The sequence below is a fragment of the Falco biarmicus genome, chromosome 5 (assembly GCF_023638135.1).
Source record: "Falco biarmicus isolate bFalBia1 chromosome 5, bFalBia1.pri, whole genome shotgun sequence".
In the NCBI taxonomy this organism is placed as follows: Eukaryota; Metazoa; Chordata; class Aves; order Falconiformes; family Falconidae; genus Falco; species Falco biarmicus.
Window position 1 is genome coordinate 62309010 of NC_079292.1, and position 24575 is coordinate 62333584.

Sequence of the window (24575 nt, forward strand, 5' to 3'; positions counted from 1 at the left end):
TCACAGCATCAATGATAGATCAATGAAAGGCCCAATGGCTTTCCCACATGTTTTGCATGGACTTGTTACAGCTACTGACAAGCAAGGGTAACATCTGAATGAACGTAATTATCCCTAACACATGACAAAAATAAACATGCTCTCAGGATCCAGTTCTTTCTTCAGATTCACGCACACAATAGTCATTAACTGCAGTATTACTGGTATTATTGCTACACTGAAAATTATGTGAATAAACCTAAGGGAGAAATTTGGCTCATAGTATGCAAAGTGGTTCCAGTAAATTCTGAATATTTTAGAATAATAAATATTTGTACAGTGATGCTGATCAACACTGTTTATGAGTTATATTAGTAATACAGTGCCAAATTTTGGATTTTATTCCTATTATGAATGATGTAAAATTCAAAGGAATTTGATTCCACATCTCTATTCGTATTTAATAGCTGGAGAAGCCGGCTTGAAGCTCAACTTCTAGTAAGCACTGAGGGGGCAAAAACAAAACTCCAGGAGTTAATAAGTAAACTGCCCCTTTTAAACAGATAGCATTGCATCTGTCTTCATCATAACATGGTAATAAAGGGGTAAGGGGGCACTGAGCTGAAAGCCTGTACTGTCTGCAGATTCAGTGGTGGCTCTAATGATTTCTAGCCATTGAGGACCCCTTCTTTGCCCAAAGCACAGGCTATTGTGCAGCTGCAGCATAATTTCTCTGGTGAGATGGTACTAGGCTTGGTACCATCATGTCCATCAGAGCCCTAATATTGCAACCTTCGCTTAGCACAGGAAAGAAATAATTCATAGATTCAGCTCATCCCCAGTAGAAGTGAAACCCCTATTTCAATTCAATTTTTAATGTGATTTGCATTTAGATTTGACAGTAAGTGTAATGGTCTGTGATGTAGCGTTTATGAACAACTCCAAAACCTTCCTACCAAGCCATGTTACTTTCCTTTCTGGTCACAGGCCCCAGTTTTTCATCAAAATGTCATGAATGTAACTAATTGCAGACTTTGGCTTACCTGGTTCATAAGGGTTAAGATTCATTGCTTCAGAGAAAAGCTATTTGAGGCCTATGTTTTCTGAATGCTTATTATTATTTCTGAATGAAATAAATATGCCTACAAATCCCTCTTAACATTAAACTTTTTTTGAATTATTTTCTAACTCAGGGTTATGCTGACCTGGAGTATAAGAAACGGAGGGCGTTCTTTGCTGACCTTGCCTTTAATTACAGAATGTAAGTACAAGGCTGCTGAAGAGAGACTCCAGCGGTCCACATGTGCTTCCAGACATCTTTATGTGAAAGAAACACCAGGGACTTAATCTTTTGTCAATGTATCAATGGGGATGTCTTTTAGAAAACAGAATTCAGCCACAGAAGCTCTCATTCCATATGAAATTGACTTCTCCCATAACACAGAAAATACACCTTAAGATAAAAATCTTAGGTTTGCATTCACATCTCTTTCAGTACTGTATTTTAGAATCATAGAAACATTTAGGTTGGAAAAGACCTTTAAGATCATCAAGTCCAGCTGTTAACCCAGGACTGCCAAGTCTACCACTAAACTATATCCCTAAGCATCACATCTACATGTGTTTTAACAACCACCACCTCCCTGGGCAGCCTGTTCCAATGCTTGACCAACCTTGTTCCTTTTTTCCTAATATCCAATCTAAACCTCCCAGAGGTGATTTCTCAGTATAACTCTTTTATTTCAATTCTGAAGTGCCTTTTAGGACTAGCTCCTGAGCTGGGGCTAATCTGTTCCAAGGAACTATAAGGAACAATGTTCAGGAACATTTTTGACAGAGAAAAGCAATTTACTATTTTTGTTATTTGTTTGACAAAATTTCTCTAGCTGTGTACATTAGCTACCTAAAAACCTAAAAATCTCTTAGGTCTCATGTCAGTGATACTGAAAATGTTCTTCTTTTACATGTAAAACTTCACCAGAATCACACCGCTGTCTGACAGTCAATCAGATGTATAGGTAGAACTGGTTATGGACTGTCAGCCTCTTGGTATCCAAGAACTGGTGAAATCTCCCAAGTCTTGGGAGATTTCTATTTGAGTATAGTTTTCTTACCACCACCATCTATCACAGCTAGTGTAGCACAAAGCACAAAAGCAGACATTGAACTGACTCAGAGCTACTGAAGAAGCAGCAGTGAGGAAGAGGAGAGAAGAGCACCCATCACAGAAGTTGGTGGTGGCCACGCAGTGTATGCCTGGGTAGTTTTCTGCTGATGAGTTTATGAATGCTTCTCTGCGATGATACTGTGCTGATCACATCCTCCAGGGAGGGACTTTCCAGGTGCACACTGTGTTTGGGTTGCTAGATTGCCTTCAGCAGAGGTAAGGGTAAGCCTGAAGGCTTCTTCTTTCTTCTGTAAAGCAGAACATGGCTCCCTTTCTTACCATATCCCTCTGTTTCCTCCTCACACTGGAACAGAGGAGAAAATGCACCCATTAGGACCTACCAAGACAAATAAGTTGTTAATTATGTACTATTTTGCTGTTTCAGTCTTCCTTACAGCAAATATTCATGGTGCAGGCAAAGAAAATAATACTTGGAAACTGAACTTGAAACCTGCTTTAGACATATACATTATTTCCTCTCTCCATTACAGAGGAGACCCTTTGCCTTGCATTGAGTACACTGCGCAGGAGACTGCAACGTGGTGAGTTTGTTACTTATACAATCCGACCTCTGGGCCATTCCACTGCAGTACCAGGAAAGACTGGCAATGTGACACAGTTAGTACATTTTAAAACCATATTTATCCATCTCAAATTTTACTCCTTGGTTAAGTGTCACCTTTTGATCATTTGTTTTGCAGAAAGCCATTCTCAGGGCTCGTTTTAACTATTCAATTCCTAGAGCAAAATGCATTTTCCGAACCATCTCCTTGCCTGACATACCCACCCAGATATCAGAAGCCAGAAAACACCTGGAGCTTACAGTGTAGCTTCTAACTGACCTCTAATTAACCATAGCTATGGTGGTGACAGAAATACCGCCTTTCCAAATCTGTTACCAGGAGAAAATGCCCACTCGCAGGATGAGAGCTCAGTCACAGGATGTGGCTAATAGGACAGACCAGCCTTGCTTATTCTGCAAGTATTCATTGCTATTAACATGTATAGGCATCATTCTCTCAAACTGAAGGCAAAGGGAATTTTGGAGTGCCCTTCTAGGATACATTATTTACACTGTAAAAAGGCCTTTGATATCATATGATATCAGAGTGTAGCATTTCTTCACTGGGGCTTTGCTTCTCCTGAAGATTTTCAGCACAAGAAAACCCCAAACCAAAACCCAAACAAAAAACCACCAAATGCCAAACCCAAACCCAAACAAACAAAATTAATTCAATTCAAAGTATGTTTGCAGACTTTATGTGAAGTATGTGACCAATTTGAAAGAAAGCAGAGTTCTTATTTCACATATCTCTGTTTCCACTTTCTCCCAGTAACTTTAACAAATTGCAGTAAGCAGCAATCATTACACATTTGTATGATAATACAAACATAAATATGTCAAATTGTCCCAATTAAAAGCAGAGTCGCAGGATTGTGCAAGGTGCTACATGTGCACATAATAAGAGAGTCTTTGATCAGAAAAGTTTACAATTGAAGTGGAAAGACAGCCTAAAGGTGGGAAAAAGGAAGAATGATGACCACATTTTATAACTGTGGAACTGAAAAAGCTAGAGCTTAAGTGATTTTCCCAACATTATACATAAAATTTATATCAATGCCAGGAATTAAATCCATACACTAGGTGTCTCATGCCAGAACCACAAGGCCATCCCATCTTTTCAAGTGATTATTTTATTTTAAATAAAATCTACTGTGCCATAGAAAGCTTGAGGGGTGTTACCCACAATCACATAGAAACCTTGCATCCAGCTCATCCAGGCAGTCACATTTTTATTAAGCTCAAAGAGGTTTTTATAGCATCTTTCAATTGTTGAAGATTGATGGCTGGTGTCATGCTCATGATCGCTACCACCAGCCAACAATCTTGGCATGGGATGGTGTGTGGGAATGTCATATTTAAGCAAATTTAATTTTGTGTTCTTTCCTGTTTTTCTCTTTTGTTGCCAACCTCCGTCATTCCAGCCTTTCTCCACCTAGAATTAGTCCCACTGTGGTAACAGAATAGACCTTTAAAGCAGTGTCTGCCCATTTCCCCAAAGAGCCAGCCCCAGCAACCCAGGTTGCCTTGTTATGTAAAGCTGTTTCCAAAATCAGATGTCCCAATGGCTATCACAGCCCCCTGGGGCTGTGCCCTGAAGTCAGCTGCATTGCAGCACAACTTAATTGAGCGCTGTGCACTGGAACAGGAAATTTGCAGCACAGACTAAATTCCCTTGGTGTTCACTCGGAAGAGTTGTTGGATGCCTTCAGTTTGTAGCAACATGGTTATAAAAATGAAAACTAATCAAGTGAAGAAATATGACTTTCAGAAAACAGAGGGTACAGATGATCTGAGTTTCTGTTTTGAAGCAGGCTTCTTGGAAGGCCCTGAAATTAAGGAGTTATAAAAGATGTCTTATGCATAAAAGCTACATAAGAAAAAGGGAGAATCTAGGAGAAAATTATGGGGATGCACCTGCCACATCTTCATAATAAAGCTGAATAGTGCCACTTTCTTTCCAAAAGAAGGATATTTATGTCAAATAAGGTCATTGCCTTTAAAATCTTTCAAGTAGCTGGCTCCATCATTCATTGTGAGGCACCTTTCTAGAGTATTCTATTGACCATGCTTTCAGCAGTCTTTCTTTCCATCTCTGGACTGAAGTACCACCAAGTAGCAGCTTAATGGTCCTTTCAGTGATAGCACCTTCATACAGTGAGACATTATACCTATTTGAGGCACTACGTTAAGGCAAGATAAATTGTTGTCTGGAAATATCTGCTGATCTATTATTGATCTTGGAGTGAACTGAGATGATTGCCTTAGCGGTACTTAAAGAGGAGGGACTCTTAGTTTTGGGTAATTCATCACTAGTCTCAGACATTGCCTATGTTTCTGTGGCCATCAATGTTAGGACACACAGTAGAATGATACTTTGATAAGAGACTATATGTACAAAAGTGTAAACAAGCCTGCTCTCTCTAGACTCCCGTCAGGGGATGAGCTGTGTACTGGTTCAGATCCTATGCAATCCCACTGAAGTCAGTAGTATTCTTTGGGGAAATAAGCCAGGACAACACTTGAACTCTAGTCCTCCTCATTTTTTCCTAATTCTTCTATGGAAATGGCCCAGTCTCCTGCGGCTTTTGCAATAGTGACAGCAGCCACTGCTTCCTTCTGTTCTTTTAGGTTTTTTTTTTCCTCCTAAGGTTTTTCTCACCCCCTTCATTCTGGTTCATTACTCCCACACTGTGTAAGACATTCATACAAATGAAGAGAGCCATTACCAGGGACTGGCTATCACCTCCATAGCAACAATAGCATCACAAAAAAAACCCCCAACAAACAACAATACAAAAACAACAAAAGGTCATTTTCCGTAGCCAGCATTTCCAAGAATGATCTCAATTTTCATAAAACAATGTTTATAAAATTTTTAACACCCTAGGGCCATGTCTGAACAAAAATAGCCATTTCTATAAGGTTCTTTGCCATCCTATTACCACTTACTTATTTTGCAACAGCTAAATATATTACAAACCACAGCTCTAAATCCAAGCACCATCAAGTTTAGGAGAAGCTTGAAGCCCGTGTCTGAACCTGGTTATATATATTCTTTTCTTCAGCTGGTCTCTTTTTGTACAATGGGATAAATGTTTCAAGAAGTTGGCATGTCTTTCAAATACATGGCCCATGCCAGGCATTTTGAAGTGCAACAGTATAAACCCCTTTGCCTGTCCAGATATTACTCTTCAGTATCAGAAAACGTACTTTTTTAGTAGGAGGTTTGTAAGAGCCAAATATAAGTGAGGGAGGCTTCAGCATGGAGGTGGAGGGACGAGTATTTCAAGTTGTACCCCAACATAGAGAGGGAGTGAATACCTGGCTCATTCCATCCTTAAACTGCACAACATAGAGAGGGCCACAGCTGTAGCTTTCTCCCTGGGATTTCTCTGGCACCTCCAACACCCTTACACCTAAGCAATTCTGAATCAGGATTAGAGTCTTGGTACATTAAAGGAGGGTGTAGGAAGGGATAAAACAGATTTGCTGAACAGAACCCACCTTCTGAAGGAAAAATGAAACAACGCCCCTTATGCTTTCCTCCACTACCCAGGCACCAGCTTCCAAGCACCAGGTGTCCTGAGTTCAGGTTTTTAGGTTGCCTGTGCTGGGGGTTTATGTCTCTCTGTAGATGTGTAGATAGGGCAGATAACTACTGCTTTATTGAGGTGGGTCATGCTATATGGCTTTTTGCTTTTCAGGAGGGAAGTCTACAGGAAGCTGAGAAGCCTTTACCCTACTCATGCTTGTACACAGTACCTGGATGCTTTCCAGCAGCTGGAGAAACACTGTGGCTACCAAGAGGATAACATACCTCAGCTTCAGGACGTCTCCAGATTTTTAAAAGGTCAGTTATTATGAACCACAGTTTATTCTAGCGTTTCCCGGACATGTTTGTACAACACGTACACACACAAACCATCTTGTAGGACCCAAGCTGATGAGCAGAGCTGATTAGCTGTAGAGTTCCCTTGTGCAAGATGAGCTGTAACACAGGGCATTAATACCAGGCATATCTAGGGACCGAACTGTAAGTTTATGTTTCTTCTGTGAGTGGCTGCAGTTGGTGTAGCACTGACTAGCTAACTCCAATACTAGTGGCAGTACAGCTGCTGCAGTACACTACCCAGCAAGATTTCCACATGCAGGTGTTCTGTGGGTTTGTCTGTATTTAATGCTTCTATAGCTATGCTGCTTCTAAGTCCCAAACCCAAGTACAGGTACATACCTCTCAAGTCCCTTTTTTTTCTGATGCCTGAGACAGGATGGCAATATGTGATAGAGGGAATGATCCTCAGGAGGTCCTGCTAGTCTGTCAGCCTTGAAACAGTGCTGCTTCTTTCTTTAGTGGTCCCACTAAAGTTTGGTACCTACCGTGTGGCTGACAGGATAGCAGAAAGGCTGTGGTGCTAGTCTGTAAACGCATGAAGATATAGCCTTAGATGAAAGGACACATAATAGCGCTAGGCTGACCTAACTGCTGTTACCTGGGGGCTGACTAGCAAGGGGACCTGCATTATTTTTATGGAAGGGTCCTGCATTATTTTTATGAGGCCACAGGCTGCACAGATTCCCAAGGCCACGCACTTTATGTCAACCAGATGATTTCCTACTGTTATCAAGAATGACTAAAGATAGGTGGTCCTTAATGCCTCCTTGCTCCTTCCCAGTGACAAGGAGATGTGCCAGTGAGAGGAGGGCAGTTGATGACTATAATGAAATAAATAATAAAAAGTATGGCTTAACTTCAAACAAATTGAATTTAAATACAATATTAAGGAAATTAAATAACCTGCTCCATGTATCAGTAGGTGACACTAGTAAGTTTGAATAAGCTTTCTGTTGCTGAAGTTTTCTAAGACAATGACATTTTTAGGGAAGATTATGCTGTTTGATGATAAAGTTTTTATTGTATCTTTCTTTAGTGTAAGGGAATGGAGGGGTGGCATATGGAAAGCATCTCTCATGCGCACCATCACCTCCAGCTGCAGGAATTTTTCTGTGCATGCATTATACAGTTTCTGATCTATTTTCTCTTCTATTAACTATCCATCTTACTTCCCTCCTATAGAAACTGGGCTGATAAATATTTTTTCCCATGAAGTAGTTGATTTCACCTTATGGCATTTACATGGTAACTGACAGCAGGGAGTGCCAGAAATCATGTGATGCTGATTTGATTATCACAGATATTTGTATTCTTTAAATGAACAGGTGATTTCAAAGTGGAAGAATCTAGGATAATGTAAGAATGTCCTGTCATAATACTCTTTATACTACTTATGTTGGTTGACAGGATTTGATTGCCTGGAGTCTGGCCCTGCTCACATCTTTTGTAGGCTCTGGTTCTAAATTTTCTCCATGCCATACAGATTGTCCTAAGCAATAAAAAAAAAATTAAAAAAAAAATATAAAAAAAAGGGCAGTAAAAATAGTAATTCTGAAAATTCTGCTAATAATAGTTGGGAAGATGTTCACAGTGAGTTTCAACTCATCTGCTATAAACACTGGATGTCTACTGCAATCTAATTGTCTGAACTGTTCTGACTGGGTATGAGTTCAGGCACTTCAGAGGCATTTTATTCCATCCTGGAATGGGTGTCTAAGGGAACTGGAAAGAATGGCTTTCAGGAAAGCTAGTCCTACCCCCTTTAAACTGTAGAGAAAACCTGGATTAGTTTAGCCTACAGGCTTTTTAAAAGATGATGCATAGATGGAACAAAGTTTGTTCAAAAGAACTGTGTTTACAGCTAGACACAATTAAGAGTAAGCTATTTTAGTCCCATTATATGGGGCTTTGAACTAATGTCTTACTTATCTTCAATGATTCCCTCTAATAAGGGTCATTTCATTATGCAGAATTCCTTATAGAATAATAGTATGAAGATTGACATTATTATACAAAGGTCCCTTTGTAACAAACTCAGACTGAGTCAGAAGCATCTGCAAGGTCTGTAAAATCTGTGTTAAAGGCAGCCTCATGCCAAGCAGCCACTGGGTGAGGGGTATGATTCATAAAGAGTTCTTCTGATTTATTATTTGAGTATCTTTTACCACTAGCATCAATAAAGCCAGAATTTTTGCTCCTCACAAATCATCAATCAATTGTGTACTTAGGCTCTTTCCTGTGTTACAGGCGTGCAGTGCTCAGCCAACCAAACCTCAATCAAACTATAGGCTGTGATGTGTGTCCCAAAATTCTATAGTGGATGTGTTTCAACTACAGCCTATGTGGAGATGCATAGTGCAGTTCGTCCTGTCACTGCTTAGTTTTGGGTGAGCCCCAGACTGTGCCACTATCTCATTTAGGACACAAATCCCAGCATGTACCTTTGCTAAATAGTGCCTCTATGGACTGGACCATTCTTTAGCATGTGTGATGATAAGTCTTTATATAGCATAGATCAGGAAAAGAACAGACCAGACTATTTCAGTTGGAAGGGACCTACAACGATCATCTAGTCCAACTGCCCGACCAATACAGGGCTGACCAAAAGCTGAAGTATGTTATTAAGGGCATTGTCCAAATGCCTCTTAAACACTGAAAGGCTTGGGGCATCGACCACCTCTCTAGGAGGCTGGTTCCAGTGTCTGATCACCTTCTTGGTGAAGAAAAGCTTCCTGATATCCAGTCTAAACCTCTCCTGGCACAGCTTTGAATATAATAAACTGTAGGGATGGAGAGAGAGAAAGAGAGGAATCTTCTGGAGAGAAAGTGATCATGTTATAACCAGCACACACAGCCAGATAAACTTCCACCTTCTCTTTTGCTCAGCAGTATCTGTGAACTCAAGCAAGCAATTCTTTTTGACTTCAATACAAGTTGAACTACAAGATCTGTCTAGTGTTAGCTGGCCTGCTAGTGAAGCTGGTTTGAACAGAAATGAATTCTACATCATAAGTACTTTATAATTACTTAAAGGGAATTTAAATGGTTAACCATGTGACCATTTAGTAAATGGTTTTCTAAACAGTTAACTAGATGAACCTAGGCATATCTTTCTTTCTAGGAAAGATGTTTGGATTTAGGCATTCATTGTCCTCCACAGCTGGAAGAAATTACAGCAGTGAACTCAAGCAAGCTTACACTACAATGCACAGGCCTGTATACATGAGTTTTTTAGGCCAAGAATTAAGACTTACAGATCACTTTAGGTCAACTGCTCAAGACCTTCCCTTTAACTAATTTTGATTTCAGAGATCTTTGGGCAGCATGTCCAATCAGCCACACCCCCAGTTCTCTACTGATTGCTGGTTTTATTGTGCAGTAACAAAATAGAAGTTCAGATTTTGCAGATACTACCTTCAGCAGAAAACTTTTCCCTATGTCTTTTCAAGGCAGATGGCCAAGTCTGTTCCATCAGCAGACTGTCTGCTTCACTGGCCTATATTTAAAAGGGCATCTCAGGGAACTTGAGCTGTAATTTCCATTTTCCCCTCTGCTCCTCCAACATGGATGCTAAAGCAATATAAATTGCCCTAGACTTTTTCATAGTCGTTCCAAAACTGAGTTACTTAGGGCTTGGTTCTCGTCTGATATATTTTTCAGCTGGTGCAGTTTTCACTTCACTCAGACTCAGAATTTAGCCCAGAGATGACCAGATTCTGAGATTTTCACATTCCTCTGGGTTGTCTTAGTATGGCTGCAGCAGCAAGGGAGTGCCCTTGTGCCAGCTCCTGGCCAGTGCCCAAGGAGACATAGCTGATGGTCTCCCTATTCCCCCAAACACCCTGCTTCCTCAACATAAAGAAATAATCTCGATACATTTGATTTCTCTTCAGCTTTGAGGCAGTTCTGTACCTATTGCCTTTGAATTCAGTGGAGCAATAGAAGATAACCATGGCAAATGGTATCTTCTAGATCTTCTAGACCAGGGGTCCTCAAACTATGCCCCCCCACCCCCGCCGGGGGTTGGGGGGGGAAAACCAAGCAGCCGCAGATGACTGCCTGCCACTTCATCTGTGCACCGGCCCCCTGTTTAAAAAGTTTGAGAACCCCTGTAATCTAGACTAATCACTTAGTTCCTCACATTGTCAGGTAGAATCATTCCTTGCTGTCCATTCTTTTTTTGCCCTGTACAGCTTCAAATGTTTTGTCAGTTCCAATTCTTCCAGTGAAGCCTTCCCCCACCCCCCTCTTTTCTTCTCTTTCTCGCTCTTTTTTAAATGAGAAAAGTGCTAATAGCCAAAAGAGAAAGACAAGAAAATGTTGGAAGAAACACTAAAAACCAAACCAAAACAAATCTTATAAATGGCCTGGTTTCTGGGTGGGATTTTGTTGTTTGTTTACATAAAATAAATTAGCTTCCAGGCCTCATGACACAATAGAATATGGATAGAGAAGGGAGAATAAAGCAATTTCTGATTTTTTTTTTAAATGTAGTTTTATACTTTAAAGAAGATGAAATGTCATTTATGGGAGCTGAGAATGCAACACAGATTTTGAATATAGGACTTCAAAAGGATTATCACTGGCTCTCCTTTAAAGCAGTGATTTTCAATTTTCTTAGCTTTGCAGGCCACCAACGTGTTTCCCATGGAAATGTAGATTTTGTATTCTACTGACCATAGGACTGGTTATTTTGTTAGTTGTCTCTCACAGACCTTTTGTAGTAATGCAGCGGGTCCTGGGGTAACACTGATTGCACGAGTTGAAAACATGGTGCAAAAGTATTTAATTTTTCTGTCCTGTTCTATAGATATATTCAAAGCAAAACATGTATGGTCACATCACTGGGAAGCTCTATAGTTAGTTCTAGGCAAACATAATGGTGAAAAAAAGAAAGAAAAACAGAACAGAAAAATATGTGAAAGCACTGATGGAAGTTCTGATGTGTAAATGGTTAAGGGCCAAATTCCAGCACCCTTACCTCTGATAGGACCTGTTTGCTCTTTCTCCTGCATGTTCCCATTCTAATGAAGTCCAGGCAGAAAGATAGAATTGATAGCAGGTTTTGCCAGTGCTGAGATAGTTTACACATGCGGAGCATGCACTGACAAAGGGAAATGAATTTGAACATACCCTAGGGTATGTTGAAGTAGGCCTACTGAGGAACAGAAGAACCAGCTAGACTGGAGCAGACATTCAGCGCACCTGTTTCTGTCTTCAGCAGTACTAAGTACTGGGGGTTTCAGTGCGGGGAATAAGAAAGTCTGCAGGAGGGGGCTAAGCAGTAATCTAGCATCAGGGAACAGCCAGGTGCTCTCAGACAAGGGTAGGGGTGGGGTGTATCCCTTATCTAACTCCTGGTTTTCTTTTACATATGCTGTACAGGAAATGCAAGAGATAACCCCAGAATTCATAGACAAGCCAGGACTGAAAATGCAGGTTCTGTCCCCTGCTTGATCATAAGGATCATTATGTGACCTCAGACACATCACTGACATGCAAGACATAGTAGATAATGTGTGTAAATGTGCTAAAATTGTAAACTGGGGTAGGCAGTATTCCCATAACTCATATCATTGCTGTGTGAAGATGTGTAGGATGAATGGCTAGGTGCTGTGATGGTGCAGTAATTGGATCCACAGCAGTACAAGGTCATGTAAACAATGATAAGCCAGGATGTTGCTACTGTACTTAGGTGGAGGGAGCTCCTGCAACAGAGCTGGAAAGGTCCTCTGAAAGGGCTTACCTGTAATTAACCAATTACCTAATTACCTAAGTGTGCCATCTAGTTAACCCCAGAAATGCCTAAATTTGGCCTCACTTCCTTTTGCAGAGAGAACAGGTTTCCAGCTGAGACCAGCTGCAGGTCTGCTGTCCGCTCGTGACTTCCTTGCCAGCCTGGCATTTCGTGTCTTCCAAAGCACACAGTATATAAGGCATTTCTCTTCTCCTATGCATTCCCCAGAACCGTAAGTTTGATGCCTTGGCACAGTCCCATGCTTCTGAATGTGTTTGGGATGTTCTCTTGGGTATGGCGCTGGAGCTTTATCCAGTAGTCCACAGAATGAAACAATTTGAGAAACTGGTAGCTGCAGAATTAGAGGGGGCAGTCATGCATGAGAGGGTGTGGGCCTCTGTCTCTCTTGCAAAGTCGTCTGGGGTAGGAAAAGACTGGAGAATATCTGGTTTCATCTTTTCATCCTGCATTCAGTTACCATCTGCTGGGGTTTGATTCCCTGCTGTGAAAGTCTCCCAGTAAGTGCTGGCCAGACAGCAGCAATTACATTTCATGAGAAATTACAAGTCTGCACAGATGCTTTTGTTGTATGCTGGGACAAAACAGAGGCCTTTCAAAGATGTTGTGACATAGGAGACCAGTGCCCGTGCCATCCCAAGTGAGACAACAGCCAGCATAGAGGGGGGCAGCTGGCCTTCTGCAGCAGTAGGGAAGGCTCCCTGCAGAGCCAGGTATGGAGGCAGCTACTGTGGAGCAGCCCTCACGCTTGGAGGTCTATCAGCTAAAGCCCTTCATGGGAAATACATGTAGGGCAAGAAAAGCAACCTTTATTAAACATGAAAGTCCCTTGTTTTCCAGAGACTGCTGCCATGAGTTACTGGGTCATGTTCCCATGCTAGCTGACAAGGAGTTTGCCCAGTTCTCACAGGTAAGAAGCTTGTTCTGACTGTTTAACTGGCCACTCTGGTTAGTGGGCTAGATGTGCATCAAAGGCATGCAGCTCACTGCGCTTAAAACGGTATTTTAAGTCTTGATTGTGCCTGAGTCGCAACCTCCAGGGATGGTGGGCTAGCAGTGTTCCAGGAGACGTTTACTCCAAGAGAGTGGTAGCAATGGACATTGTGTAAAAGGAAGGGCAGGCAGTGCTTGTGGGACTTCTCTGTGGGAGGGCTGCGTCAGTCTGCAGAAGGATGCCAGTGGAGCCTCTGCGGTGCTGCATGTTTGGGTTGTACTGACTACGCTGTTCCCCTGGCTTTCTGTCCTGCGCCACATGAACCTAACCAGCAGCAGCCATCCAGCCCCCAGGCTGGTTCTGTCTCTGGATGTACATTTTTATCTCACACGATACTTTAATTGTGTCCATCACCATGTCATTCATTAGAGTTGTTTTTCCTTTTACAACTTACCAGATTCTCACAGCATTGCTCACGCTGGTAAGGAGGCTCCAGAAAGCAAACAGGGCTTCTTTGTGTAATAAGAGGCTATTTGGTATGAGCAGTCAGTGTCAGACCCAAATGAACTCAATGACCTCACATAATTAAAGACTTCAGAACTATGAATGTGCCTCAAAACCATAGCAGAGGGAAGAAGATAACTCATATTCCAGGCTTATCAATCAGTGGCCAGTGTGGAAAGTGGCAATAAGGGCACAGGGGTTACATGATGTTAGGTCCCTGTCAGAATACCTTAAAAAGAATGCCAGTTCACCTCATATCATGTGGTTTTCAGTTGTATCAACTTGGATACATGCCGGTTTCCATTTTGGTCACAAATATTGGCTACTTTTAGATTCAGATGAGTAGTACTTAAAATATCCTAGTGGTCTATAATTTATTCTGGAAGAAACCTCTTCAGTTCAATACTAGAACTGAAGACACATGAGAAATAAGAGATTACAGCAATTTCAAGACTTTCAGCTTTCCCCTTTTCCCTGTCTATAACACAGACTACACAACATGGGCTCACATTAAATTAATTTTCACATTTCCCTACTTTTTTTTACAAAACATTTTCACAGTTGAAATTCATCCCATGAAAATTCTTTTCCATTCCATTCAACATGAGACTATGAATGGTGAAAATGCTCTAATTTTGTTTGCTCTATGATATGGCTCCCATGGTAGTTATGAAGAGACATCTACAGACTCCTATTGTGAAAAGAAAAATTGACAGGGAGCACAGAAGAGAGCAAACAGAATCCATCCTGCATGGGTCTGTCAGAAAGAGAGTGAGAGACAGAAAGGTAAAGATAAAACCCACCTTGCTGTCCATCCTTCTCATGCCTCCCTGCAAAGGTCTGCCAGGGATAGTACAGCATTAAGCCAAGAGATGGTTAACTTTACACAGAGAACGCTGAGGATTAAACCCTCATCTAATGTGGCTCCCAGTGGTATGTAGCTGGGGGCCAGGGAGAGGTAGGCATCCTGGAAGCCATGGAAGGTCATTTTGGGTGACAAAAACAATGAATAGTTCATGCTATTCATGCTAGAAATTATGTGGTCCTCCCCCTTCCCCTCTTTCTCTCCCTTGGGTTGAATAATCACACAAGTGTAACACTGCCTGCTTGCTTACTTGCTTTAGGATATTGGACTGGCTTCTCTTGGATCATCTGAAGCGGAGATTGAGAAACTGGCCACAGTAAGTACAGATGGCAGTTTAATATCAGAGGCAAAATCCAAACGATTCTCTGCATATCCCTTACTGTGCAGGGAAAGCTCTTCTCCAGCGTCTCAGGTTAGCTGGAAAAAAGGGGGCATTAGCAGGAGTGTCTCCTCTCATCCAGAGGTTAGGGAGGTGCTGGAGCAGGGGCTGGAGTCCCTCTTGGGGAGCCCAGAACTGTGTGATTTCACCTGAAGAAGTATTTATACTTTTTGCTTCTATAAGAAAGTATTACTGAAGCCAAGTTTCTACAATTTTAGCCACAGGAAAGTCCAAACTCGATTTCTACATTCATCTAATAGACTGGGTACCCAATATTATTCCTGCATTTTCTTCTACACAAGGTGCAGGGAACTATCACAATGTGATTCACCCTTTATTCATTAATCTCACAAATAGGTGAACACTTAAAAGCAATTTGAGAGCAGGTATTGTCATTTTGTTCTGAGACACTAGGCTGCCAAAAGAACTCATGCAGTCCCTTGCTGCCATCTTACCTTGTTCTGAGTGGGCTGGAGACTGATATTTTTTTTTTTTTTCTGATAATGACAACCATTTCCCAGTCTTGATGAATTTTTCAGGGAAGGAAAGGAACCTTACCATCACCCAGCTAGGGGAGGCTCATTCATGAGAGAGGGTGGATAGAAGATTGTTACTTCTGAAATTTCTTACCCAGCCCACAGCCCCACTCATGGTGAAGTGGAACGAGGCACTGTGTGAAGGAGATGATGGCTCACCTAAAATCTATCTGCACATATCCATCCTTGGGTCAGGACCAAATAGACTAACAGTATTTTTAGAGTTCAGAGAACAAAAGGTACTAGTACTGATTTTTATGTACCATCATCCAGGTCCTGGGCTGAGTGATGTGAGTGGACTGTGTGGGAAGAGGCAGTGACATGTCCACATTTCCTCTGCAGTTTCCCCTCTCTGGTTCTAGAGAGGCTAGAGTAAGATTAAGAATGCCTTTGTAAGGGTTAAACAGTTGTGAGTCCCAGAAAGCCATTTTGCATTGTTACCCTGGCCTTGGTGAGATTGGGTGAAGGCCAATTCCTCTGCAAGCATCCCTCCCTGATGCTGGACTTGCTAGGACTAGATTAGAAATAGGGTTAAGATTAGAGGTATGATGGGTCTCATATCTGAAATTGTCATTGTGTCATCTAGGGTTTGGGGATGTAGAATAAGGGTACCTTTTTGAAAGGGCTAACTGAAGTTCGGGGTCTGTAAGAACAGAATTTTGTAACTGCCATTCAAGTACTCTGGACAGTAAGCACTCTGGATTAACATCTCAGTCTTCAACTGCTTAAAAGTTAGACATCTAATTGAGGGCTTACTGTTTAGGTTCCTTCACTAGAAAGTGAAGATAGAGAAGAACCTGCAACATATTCACTATCCTGACATAGCTGTCTAACAAATTATTTTTTCTCTCTGGAAGTCCCTGTCATTCTCTGTTCACTATAAAGAGAAAGTAGGTAACTAGCTTAGATGATAAGACATCATTTAAGTTAACTAAAAGTTAATTTAAAGAATCTTAACTTTGTTTGTTGCTATGGTCTGTAACATTTGTAAGACAAACTTCGAAATGCCATTGTTTTATTCAGTCCCTGGACGACTTTTAAGCAGGTGGATCCATGCACAAGAGATGGGAAATTGCCCATGTTCATGTCATCCACAGAGTGCCACTAGTACTGTGTCTTGTACCCTGTTAAAACAGTGACAGCTGAAAGAACCTCATTAAAAGCCAAATATAGGGTAACTAAGGAAACACTAAAAAGAATTACTCCTTCTCCAATGTCTCATTCTCCAGTCAAAAAGATCTTCTGCAAAATGAGAAGATACTCAAAAGAATTTTCACTGTGAAATAAGAATCAAGATTATTAGCACAATAAGAGTGCAGAATTATTAGCTGATTTGTAGATAAAGCAGCTCAGGATTCTGCAGAAGGAAAGATCCTGGCATGCTGTTTCTGTAGTGGTAAATTTGCAGGCTAAAACCAAGTCATCACAATTATAAGACGTGTGAAAGAGAAAGAAATAGAAAGAAAGTAGCAGGCAGAATAGACAGAATAACAGTTTCACATTATTTTACAAACTGCCTGCAGTTCTTTGAGAAGGGTGCTGAGAATGCAGTACTTCTGGCTAAAGTGAAGCCAAGGTCCAGCCCTGTGTATGAGGCAGCAGAGTGCAATGCATCCCTAGAGGAGCCTTGAAAAGTTGTGACACAAAGCCATATTCTTGAAATGCCTCATGTTTTCCATTTTTTTCCTTTTTCACAGCATCTTTTCAGCTGCTTAGGGGTCGGGCTGTGTCCAGAATTGGTCCTCCACTGTCCATTTCCTTAGATGTTATCGTAGGGAAGGGCTAATAGGTTGGCAGAGCCACAGGTCACTTTTATCCCACCAATGTTCAGCAGGTAAAGGAAGTGTGGTCCTATGCATGCTTTATGGCAAGAAAAGCTCAGGGAGATGCATTTTTTTTTTCTTTTTTCTTTTTTTCTTTCTGTTGGAGCATGATAAAGATGTAATTGGAATAATCTTAAAGGGTACATTGCTGCTAAGGGATGATTACTCAATTCTTCTGAATGCTATCACACAAAGGAGGAGGGAAACTGCCCTTCCAAGTACCCTTCCTAGTGTCCTGAACCCTCTGTGGGGGCCTACCTGTCCTTCTAGGGATTATGGGTTGAAATCTGTCAGCTTCCACTGACTATAATGAAGCTCAGGGCTAAGATGTTGCAGGGCAGTTTGTAACATCTCCCAAAGAAAGAAGAGGATAGGACTTTGTGACTTTATTTACCCATGTAATTATCATTAGCAATTTTTTTTCCTTTTTTTTTTTGAGTGAGAATGGGAAAGATGGCAAGTTTTAGAAAAGTGTGTTATAACTTATGTGTGTTTTGTTGAAAGAAATAATATAATTTGTTGAGAGAAAAAATAAATTCCTTAAACTTTACAACTATAAAAATGGAAGATACAAAGACATTAAGGAATAAGGATAAAAGAAAACTAAAGGAAAAATTAGAAGCTTAATAATGAACTCCCTGTGGAGACTGTTTTTCACAAGTTGCTCTTATTACCAGCTTTATTGGTTCACTGTGGAGTTTGGTCTCTGCAAGCAAAACGGATTGATCAAAGCTTATGGGGCAGGACTGCTTTCATCTTACGGGGAGCTTACGGTATGTGTCAAACATGGTATTGAAAGATTTCTATATTACAGTTTTCTGAACTCTCTGGTAAAAGCAAAATATTGTTTCCTCACATGAAACAATGTGCTTTAAAATATTGCTTTTCTTTTGCGAAGGAATTAATTCTATCTTCCCAGAAACTACTGAGGAAGGAAAAAACTGCTGTAGGATTGTGTGTTTCTTCCACCTAAAGAAATGAAATGCAATGACAGCAATCATCCTATAAAGTATTAGATTTGCTTCTTACTACTCCTGGCCAGTAGTAATACAGTTGACTTTAACACAAAACTCTGTACCTTTCTGAATTAACATAAAACTCTGTACCTTTCTGAATTACTCACTAGAGGGCAATATTATGCCTGTTATGAACGCTGCTACTTCATCCATGCCATTGACATACATGCATATATGAATCTGAAATGCACTGACTGATTGGACCAAATAAAGTGCAAAGAAGCTGTAAATAACATGGACAGTTATTTAAAAGAAAGTGCTTTAGTATTTATTATTCCTAAATACATTTCAAAATTAATCCCATCTCAGGTTTTATGTAGATGGAATTCTGTGTACATGGGTTTGATACTGCTCTGCCTGGACAGATTAACTGTGAAAAGAGTGACTGTACACCTTTACAGAAAGCTTATGGGTTTCCCCTCCTTTGGACAAAGCTGATGGGGAGATACTAATTTCTCCTCAGTTCTGCCGAGCACGGAAGCAGATGATCAGTTTCTATGTGCAAAAGCCCTAAATTGGTATCAGTAGAACTCAATTGCTTCAGGTTGTGCAGATACTTGGTGATTTTTTGGAATTAGTAAGAGCCAAAGGAAAACAGAAAAAGCTCTTTTCAAGCATTTGCAGAGCTTTCTTTCCTGATAAGCTGAGATCTGCATGCTCATTAGCCCCCTAGAGAAATAAATGTGCTTTCCGTTTCTACATAGCAGCCTGATCTTGAGCCTGACTGCCCATGAACATGAGCAGAAGTGTGCTAGTAGCATCACGGCACTCGTCTGTAGAACAGTGAAATGCACAGGTTTGAAACAGCAGATAAATGAGCTCTTCTACAAATCAGGCTCAAGCCCAATGCATTTGGTTTACGTGTCTGTTCTATGATAAGTTCAAAACTTAGACAGGAAACCTTGGATTGGTTTTATTTTCTTGGTAAAACCAAAAAGGTCCAATATTAAAGCACAGTTCAAGGCAACATTTATTCTGCTCTGCCTGCCTGAATACTTTATATTTTTAGATCAAGTGCATTTACATGTTAAACAGGGTACTAAAGGGCAGAAGTAATCATGTCTCTGATGCTTGTGTAGCTTTCCTAGTAATATGCACCACAGAATCTATCTACATGATGTTACCTCCTTTTTCTGTTTAATTTTGACACAGATGAAGTTAAAATTTGCATAAGAAGTGCTCAGTTTTGGTGGCTGGGGTTGAGTGTACCAGATTTGTGCTCTCCCTCCTCTCCTTCTACCCTTTTCCTCACCAGACACCAACAAGCTCTTCTGCTTTTGATTAAAGTAGTAGGCAAGAACTGCTTGTTCACAAAGCTGTGCTGTATAAAGCAACAGTATATACAAAATATATAACTGCATCTCAAATTTCCTACCTCTAAAGTTGACAATAGAGGTAGTAACTGTCCTTGAGTTGATAAATGGCAGATTCTTGTCATTTTTTTGTCATTTTATTATCATCAGTGGTTGGGTAATGCTGCTGGAGAAACTTTTGATATGGCTGGGTCCACCTAGATCTTCATCCTTCACATTACTGAAATTACAGTTGCGATAGCATTGATATTCAATAAGTAATGAAGGATTAGCCCCCTTCCAAAACTGTGTCCATCTTGCATGTAATGCCTAAGACAGTTTGAAGATGGGCAAGTAGTTCAGCAGTAATGCTGCTGTGTGCCCTGTACAATCCCTGTGCCAACCCTGCAAGTTCAGCAGCATGTAACTTTTTGGACTTAGTGGGCTCTGTGCACTTCACCTGGAGCACCTGAAACTTCTTGTACGCAAATTATTTATATCCATGGCCTGAAGTTTTGAAGTTTCCTTTTATGGCTTTTATGTCACAGATTTTTATTTGGAACAAAACTGAAATACAGAAATGTTTCTGTGTAATCATTCTCATATGCATAAGCATCCAATTCTAACTTCAGTATAGACAGTGGCAATGTGAGTAAAGTGCTGAGATCCTATGTCTAAGCACCTGCTAGCAACTTGAAAATGTATACCAACTGTTTCTTTTGCAGCTCAGGAGAGGAAATATGTGTAGTGCAGTGTCTATTTCATAGAATGTTTTTTTTTAGAAATACAGCAATATCTAGGCAGTTTTGTTAAGAGGAAGACAGAGTGGAAAATAGTGAGGCTCATGATAGCCTTCAGTTTCTTGTAAAGCTCATTTTGCAGTCTTAGACTGGCTTTTAAGAAAGCTCTAGGTAAGTTTTGCTACTGCTTGGGAGAAAGCTGTTGTCCATCCTGATAATTATCTGCCAGTCTTCTCAGTATGGGCCCAGTTGTGAGCTTCTGCATGGAGGCCCCAAACTTGACTATAATTTAGCTGATGGGTATATTCGGTACAGGCAGACTCACGGCAGCTCATGTGATGGAGGAGACATGCTGCAGCGACCTGCACAAAGGAGAGGTTTCCTCATCACTGAAGGCTTCTGAACCAGTAGTAACAGGATGATTTGGTCACTGAGGCGGCAATAGAGGCATGAGTTACTAAGGCTAGGTGGTTGGCTATGAGAAGATAACCAGCTGGAGAGAGTGAGCAGCAGTATGTCCAGCTAGTGTTATGTGAGAACTTAGCATCAGTAAGGAGCCTGGGAACATTCCTGAACTGCAGCCTGCACTGACTCTCTGTGGGTGTGTGATTGTAACCCAGGGAACCAATCCTGACTATGAAATCTTCAAAATGTTTTCCTCTTCTCCACAGCACCCACTCTGACCAGTTTGAACTCAGATTCAGGCAGTTATTTTCTGTGGATGAGTTGATCCTGCCCAAACTCAGGTCATGGCTTTGGAGAAAGGCAGAGGATGGAAATTAGAGCTAGACACCCTTGGCATAAGACTTGCGCTCAAATCCATGTTATCCAACAAATCCTTTAGTGACAGCAGCTAGGTATCGGGAAGGACAGCATAACCATACCCAAATCTAAACTGAACAGTTGTAATGGGTCTGACTGCTGGCCAGCCTTGCCTCCTCTGAACTGTAAGAATTCCTCCCCAACAGCTCTCAGTATTGCACTGTTTATTTCGCTATATTCTGTCAGCTGTTCTACATTATCCAAAATGCTTCTCCTGTTAACACTCAGCTGGACTCTGTCCTACATACTGTAAAATCTTATGGTTCATACCACACTCCTGGCAGCACTCTGTGCTACATATGCTTTTCTTGCAGCACAAGTACTTAACTTGTAGAGGCCTTTAAGGCCATCCGGTTTTGAGCTGAACTTCCACTGAAATCAGTGGGATTTCAATTCTGCTTCAACACTGACAGCATAGCAGGACCCCTGTCAGGTCTTGAGTTTCTGAAATCTTTTCCCATTAGTCCCCAGAGCTTCTAAGATTATAAGAGCAGCCTCATGTTTGTGTATACCATCCATCTTGGACTGTATGAGTGCTCGCCAAGGTTTATTCTTCAGTTACACACTGAAAATGAAGAACAGAAAGAACATCATCTTTTACCATTTTATATTCTAGTTCGGTTTTTTTTGGTTGTTTTTTTTTTTTTTTTTCTTAAGTCCTGTGTTAATTTCTGCACAAGTTCCGCAGCAAATTGGCCTACTGGTTAAGGCAGGCCTCCAGTGATGGAGAGTTCAGGCTCAGTTCAGTGAAATACCTAAAAACATGGTTAAGGTTACTATCTGAATTTTTCTGGATAGCAGATTTTGCTGAAAGTCTTGTGCAGTGTCACCCACTCTTACTAGTTATATACAAGTATCGTAGGAGTTGGCATTTGGATGAAAAAATAGCGAAGGGAGCCTTCTGAAGGCTGGGGCAAGAAGAGAGAAAGACAAACCGGCAGATCTCCATGAAGAGGTGCTTACTAAAAGACTGTCCCTAGGTGGATGGGGCCCACTGCCCAGGCTGAAGGTGGAAAGAAAGGTCTTGACATTGACTGGAATGAGCTGCCTTTTCCTTTTTGTTTGTACCCAGGACACTTGACCAAAGTGGCCATGGCACTCACCAACCTGGCCAAGTGGAGGCCAAACCAGCTTTTAGGCACATCCACAGTGCTGTTCTAGCATTACTGGAGCTGAGCTAGCTTGGAACGATCTCACTTGGGTTTCAGGGGCAGACAGATGGTACAGGAACTCACTTTTAGCTTGAGCTGTGCTGCCTTCCCAGGGCCCTCTGCAGGTACTAAACAACCAACACCCATACCTACGCAATTGCATTGTCACCAGCTCTGCTGCTGGCTGGCTGAAAGGTGGTCTCCAGTATGCGTAAGCAAAGTAGATGTGCCTACGGACTGCAGTGTGGACATAAGTGTCGTCCATAATCCTCCTGTCTGCCTGAAGGGACAATGTAGAAGAACATACAGCGTAACCTCTGCAGGCCCAAAACACAAACACGTGCACACAGACTATAGCACACACTTACATCTTGGGTTTCAGGGAAGCTTTCAGGTTTCTTAACTGGCATGAAAGCTGTGCAGAAAATACCAGGAGCATCCTGTCCTTCAATGCAGCAGGAAATGTAAGATTTGTGACATGGGCTGGAGACTTTGAAACAGTGTTGCACAGGACTGTGAATCTTCTATCATACTAGCTGAAAAAAGCAGGGGGATGTTGTTTTATCCTTCTACATATTCAGATTTTAGGGGGTGGCATAGACTTTCCCCTCCCTGTCTGAGAATGTAACTATGGTACCCAATTGCACATCACTGTAATACAGGACATACATCTTTCTTTCTTCTTTTTTCTTCTTTTAAAAAATATTATTTTTTTTATTAACTGCTAATTATGAAAGCATCTTTCACCTGTGAAAGAATAGGACTTGATATTACCTTTAAGTGTTCCACAAAGAGCATTTCACAGCCCATTAGGCACTAATTCTTGCTATGTTCGTTCACCTGCTCTAACCTTTGTTGTTCTCATTACAAAGTACGCTTTATCAAACAAGCCAGAGTACAAGCCTTTTGATCCAGAAGTGACTGCAGTTCACCCCTATCAGGATCAAGCCTTCCAGCCTGTCTATTTCGTAGCAGAAAATTTCGAAGATGCCAAGGCCAAGCTTCAGTAAGTAAAGTGTTTGTGGATATTTTCATTGAGGGGGGCACACTGGCTTATATCCTAATCTCAAATACATCTACCACTACTGCAGTAACCACACCAGGCTATCTCACAGCACAACTTCCTCTGCACAGTGGCTTTTTTTACAACAAAGTTAAACATGAGATTGTTTATCTCTGAAAAGCTTCATAGAAAATCATAACTATGTATTATTATGCCCTGTCTCATGCTTCATCTTAGCAATGCCTCTTTTTAGGAACTTCTGAAGTAAATTCTGTAACTGTAACTGAGTAAGAGTAGAGCGCAGTCCCACAGTTGGGGTGCCTATGTGCTAGTCCATACAAATAGGATGTCATGAAGAACTGATTTACCCAAGGTCACATGGAAATTTTATAGCAGACTCAGGAATTAACATGGATCAGCAGGGGGCTTAAAAACAAGATTGCCTTTCTCCTCTGATTATATCTGCACAAGAATGCAGAATCAGCATTCACAGGCAATCTAATTTCTACAAAGTAGCTGACTGCAACCTAAATAACATTACCTCAAATTAGCTTGAGGTGTTTCTAAATGTATTTCTTTGACTGTGTTATGTTATACAGTAAATATATATATTTTTTTTTTAACTAGAGTAGGGTTTAAATTCTGGCATTCATCAACAGTTAGAACAACATGACTTATTCTGGCTGGATGCAGGAGGCTGGTTGTGAAGCTACTGAGGAGCATGTAGGAGCTGAAATGAGGAATTTATTACAGGAAGAGAACCTGGTCCAGATTTCTTCCCTACTCCCCTCCATCTCTTCCCCAGCAGCACTGTCTGCTGGGGTTATAGCATGGCAAATTAGGTGCCTCATCTTAAACCTGGAGGTTCACATTAAACTATTAATGTGTATAAAAATGTGGTTGAGAACATACTGGCAGAAGAGAGAGGACTTTCAAGAGCATTTGACTCAGGCAAACCTGAACAGAACTTACAAGGACAAGGAATACACCACTCTCAGACTTGAAGGTTTTTCATACATTTTGTCAAGATAGTGGTGCAGCCAAAGCTGCTCAAAATAACTGAAGGCACAAGAATCTGTCAGAACAGAAAACATAAGGCAACATCAGTACAGGGGGTTCCTACCAGCATTTTCTTAATGGAAACATTGCCAA

The 24575-nt window shown here is 41.1% G+C and overlaps 1 protein-coding gene and 1 long non-coding RNA gene across 6 annotated transcripts in view; one reads left to right on the forward strand and one right to left on the reverse strand.

The window, feature by feature from the left end:
- The window catches only part of LOC130150599 (tyrosine 3-monooxygenase-like), a 48777-nt gene that overhangs the window by 6752 nt on the left and 17450 nt on the right, over positions 1–24575 (forward strand). For 3 of the 5 annotated variants that reach the window (XR_008822291.1, XM_056341721.1, XM_056341720.1), the window contains exons 4-11: positions 1173–1240; positions 2638–2688; positions 6416–6561; positions 12437–12572; positions 13199–13268; positions 14921–14977; positions 18077–18172; positions 23293–23426. Coding sequence is in view for 3 of the 5 variants with exons in the window: in XM_056341721.1 (XP_056197696.1) it covers positions 1173–1240; positions 2638–2688; positions 6416–6561; positions 12437–12572; positions 13199–13268; positions 14921–14977; positions 18077–18172; positions 23293–23426 (758 nt within the window). In the remaining 2 variants the exon portion in view is untranslated. The remainder of the gene's footprint in view (positions 1–1172; positions 1241–2637; positions 2689–6415; positions 6562–12436; positions 12573–13198; positions 13269–14920; positions 14978–18076; positions 18173–23292; positions 23427–24575) is intronic. The other 2 variants (XR_008822292.1, XM_056341722.1) reach the window with 1 other exon arrangement.
- LOC130150608 (uncharacterized) overlaps positions 18671–24575 on the reverse strand; it is a 58728-nt gene continuing 52823 nt past the window's right edge. The window contains exons 4-5 of the long non-coding RNA XR_008822294.1: positions 24396–24498; positions 18671–22956 (exon numbers count right to left, since the gene is read on the reverse strand). This is a non-coding gene — a long non-coding RNA (uncharacterized LOC130150608). The remainder of the gene's footprint in view (positions 22957–24395; positions 24499–24575) is intronic.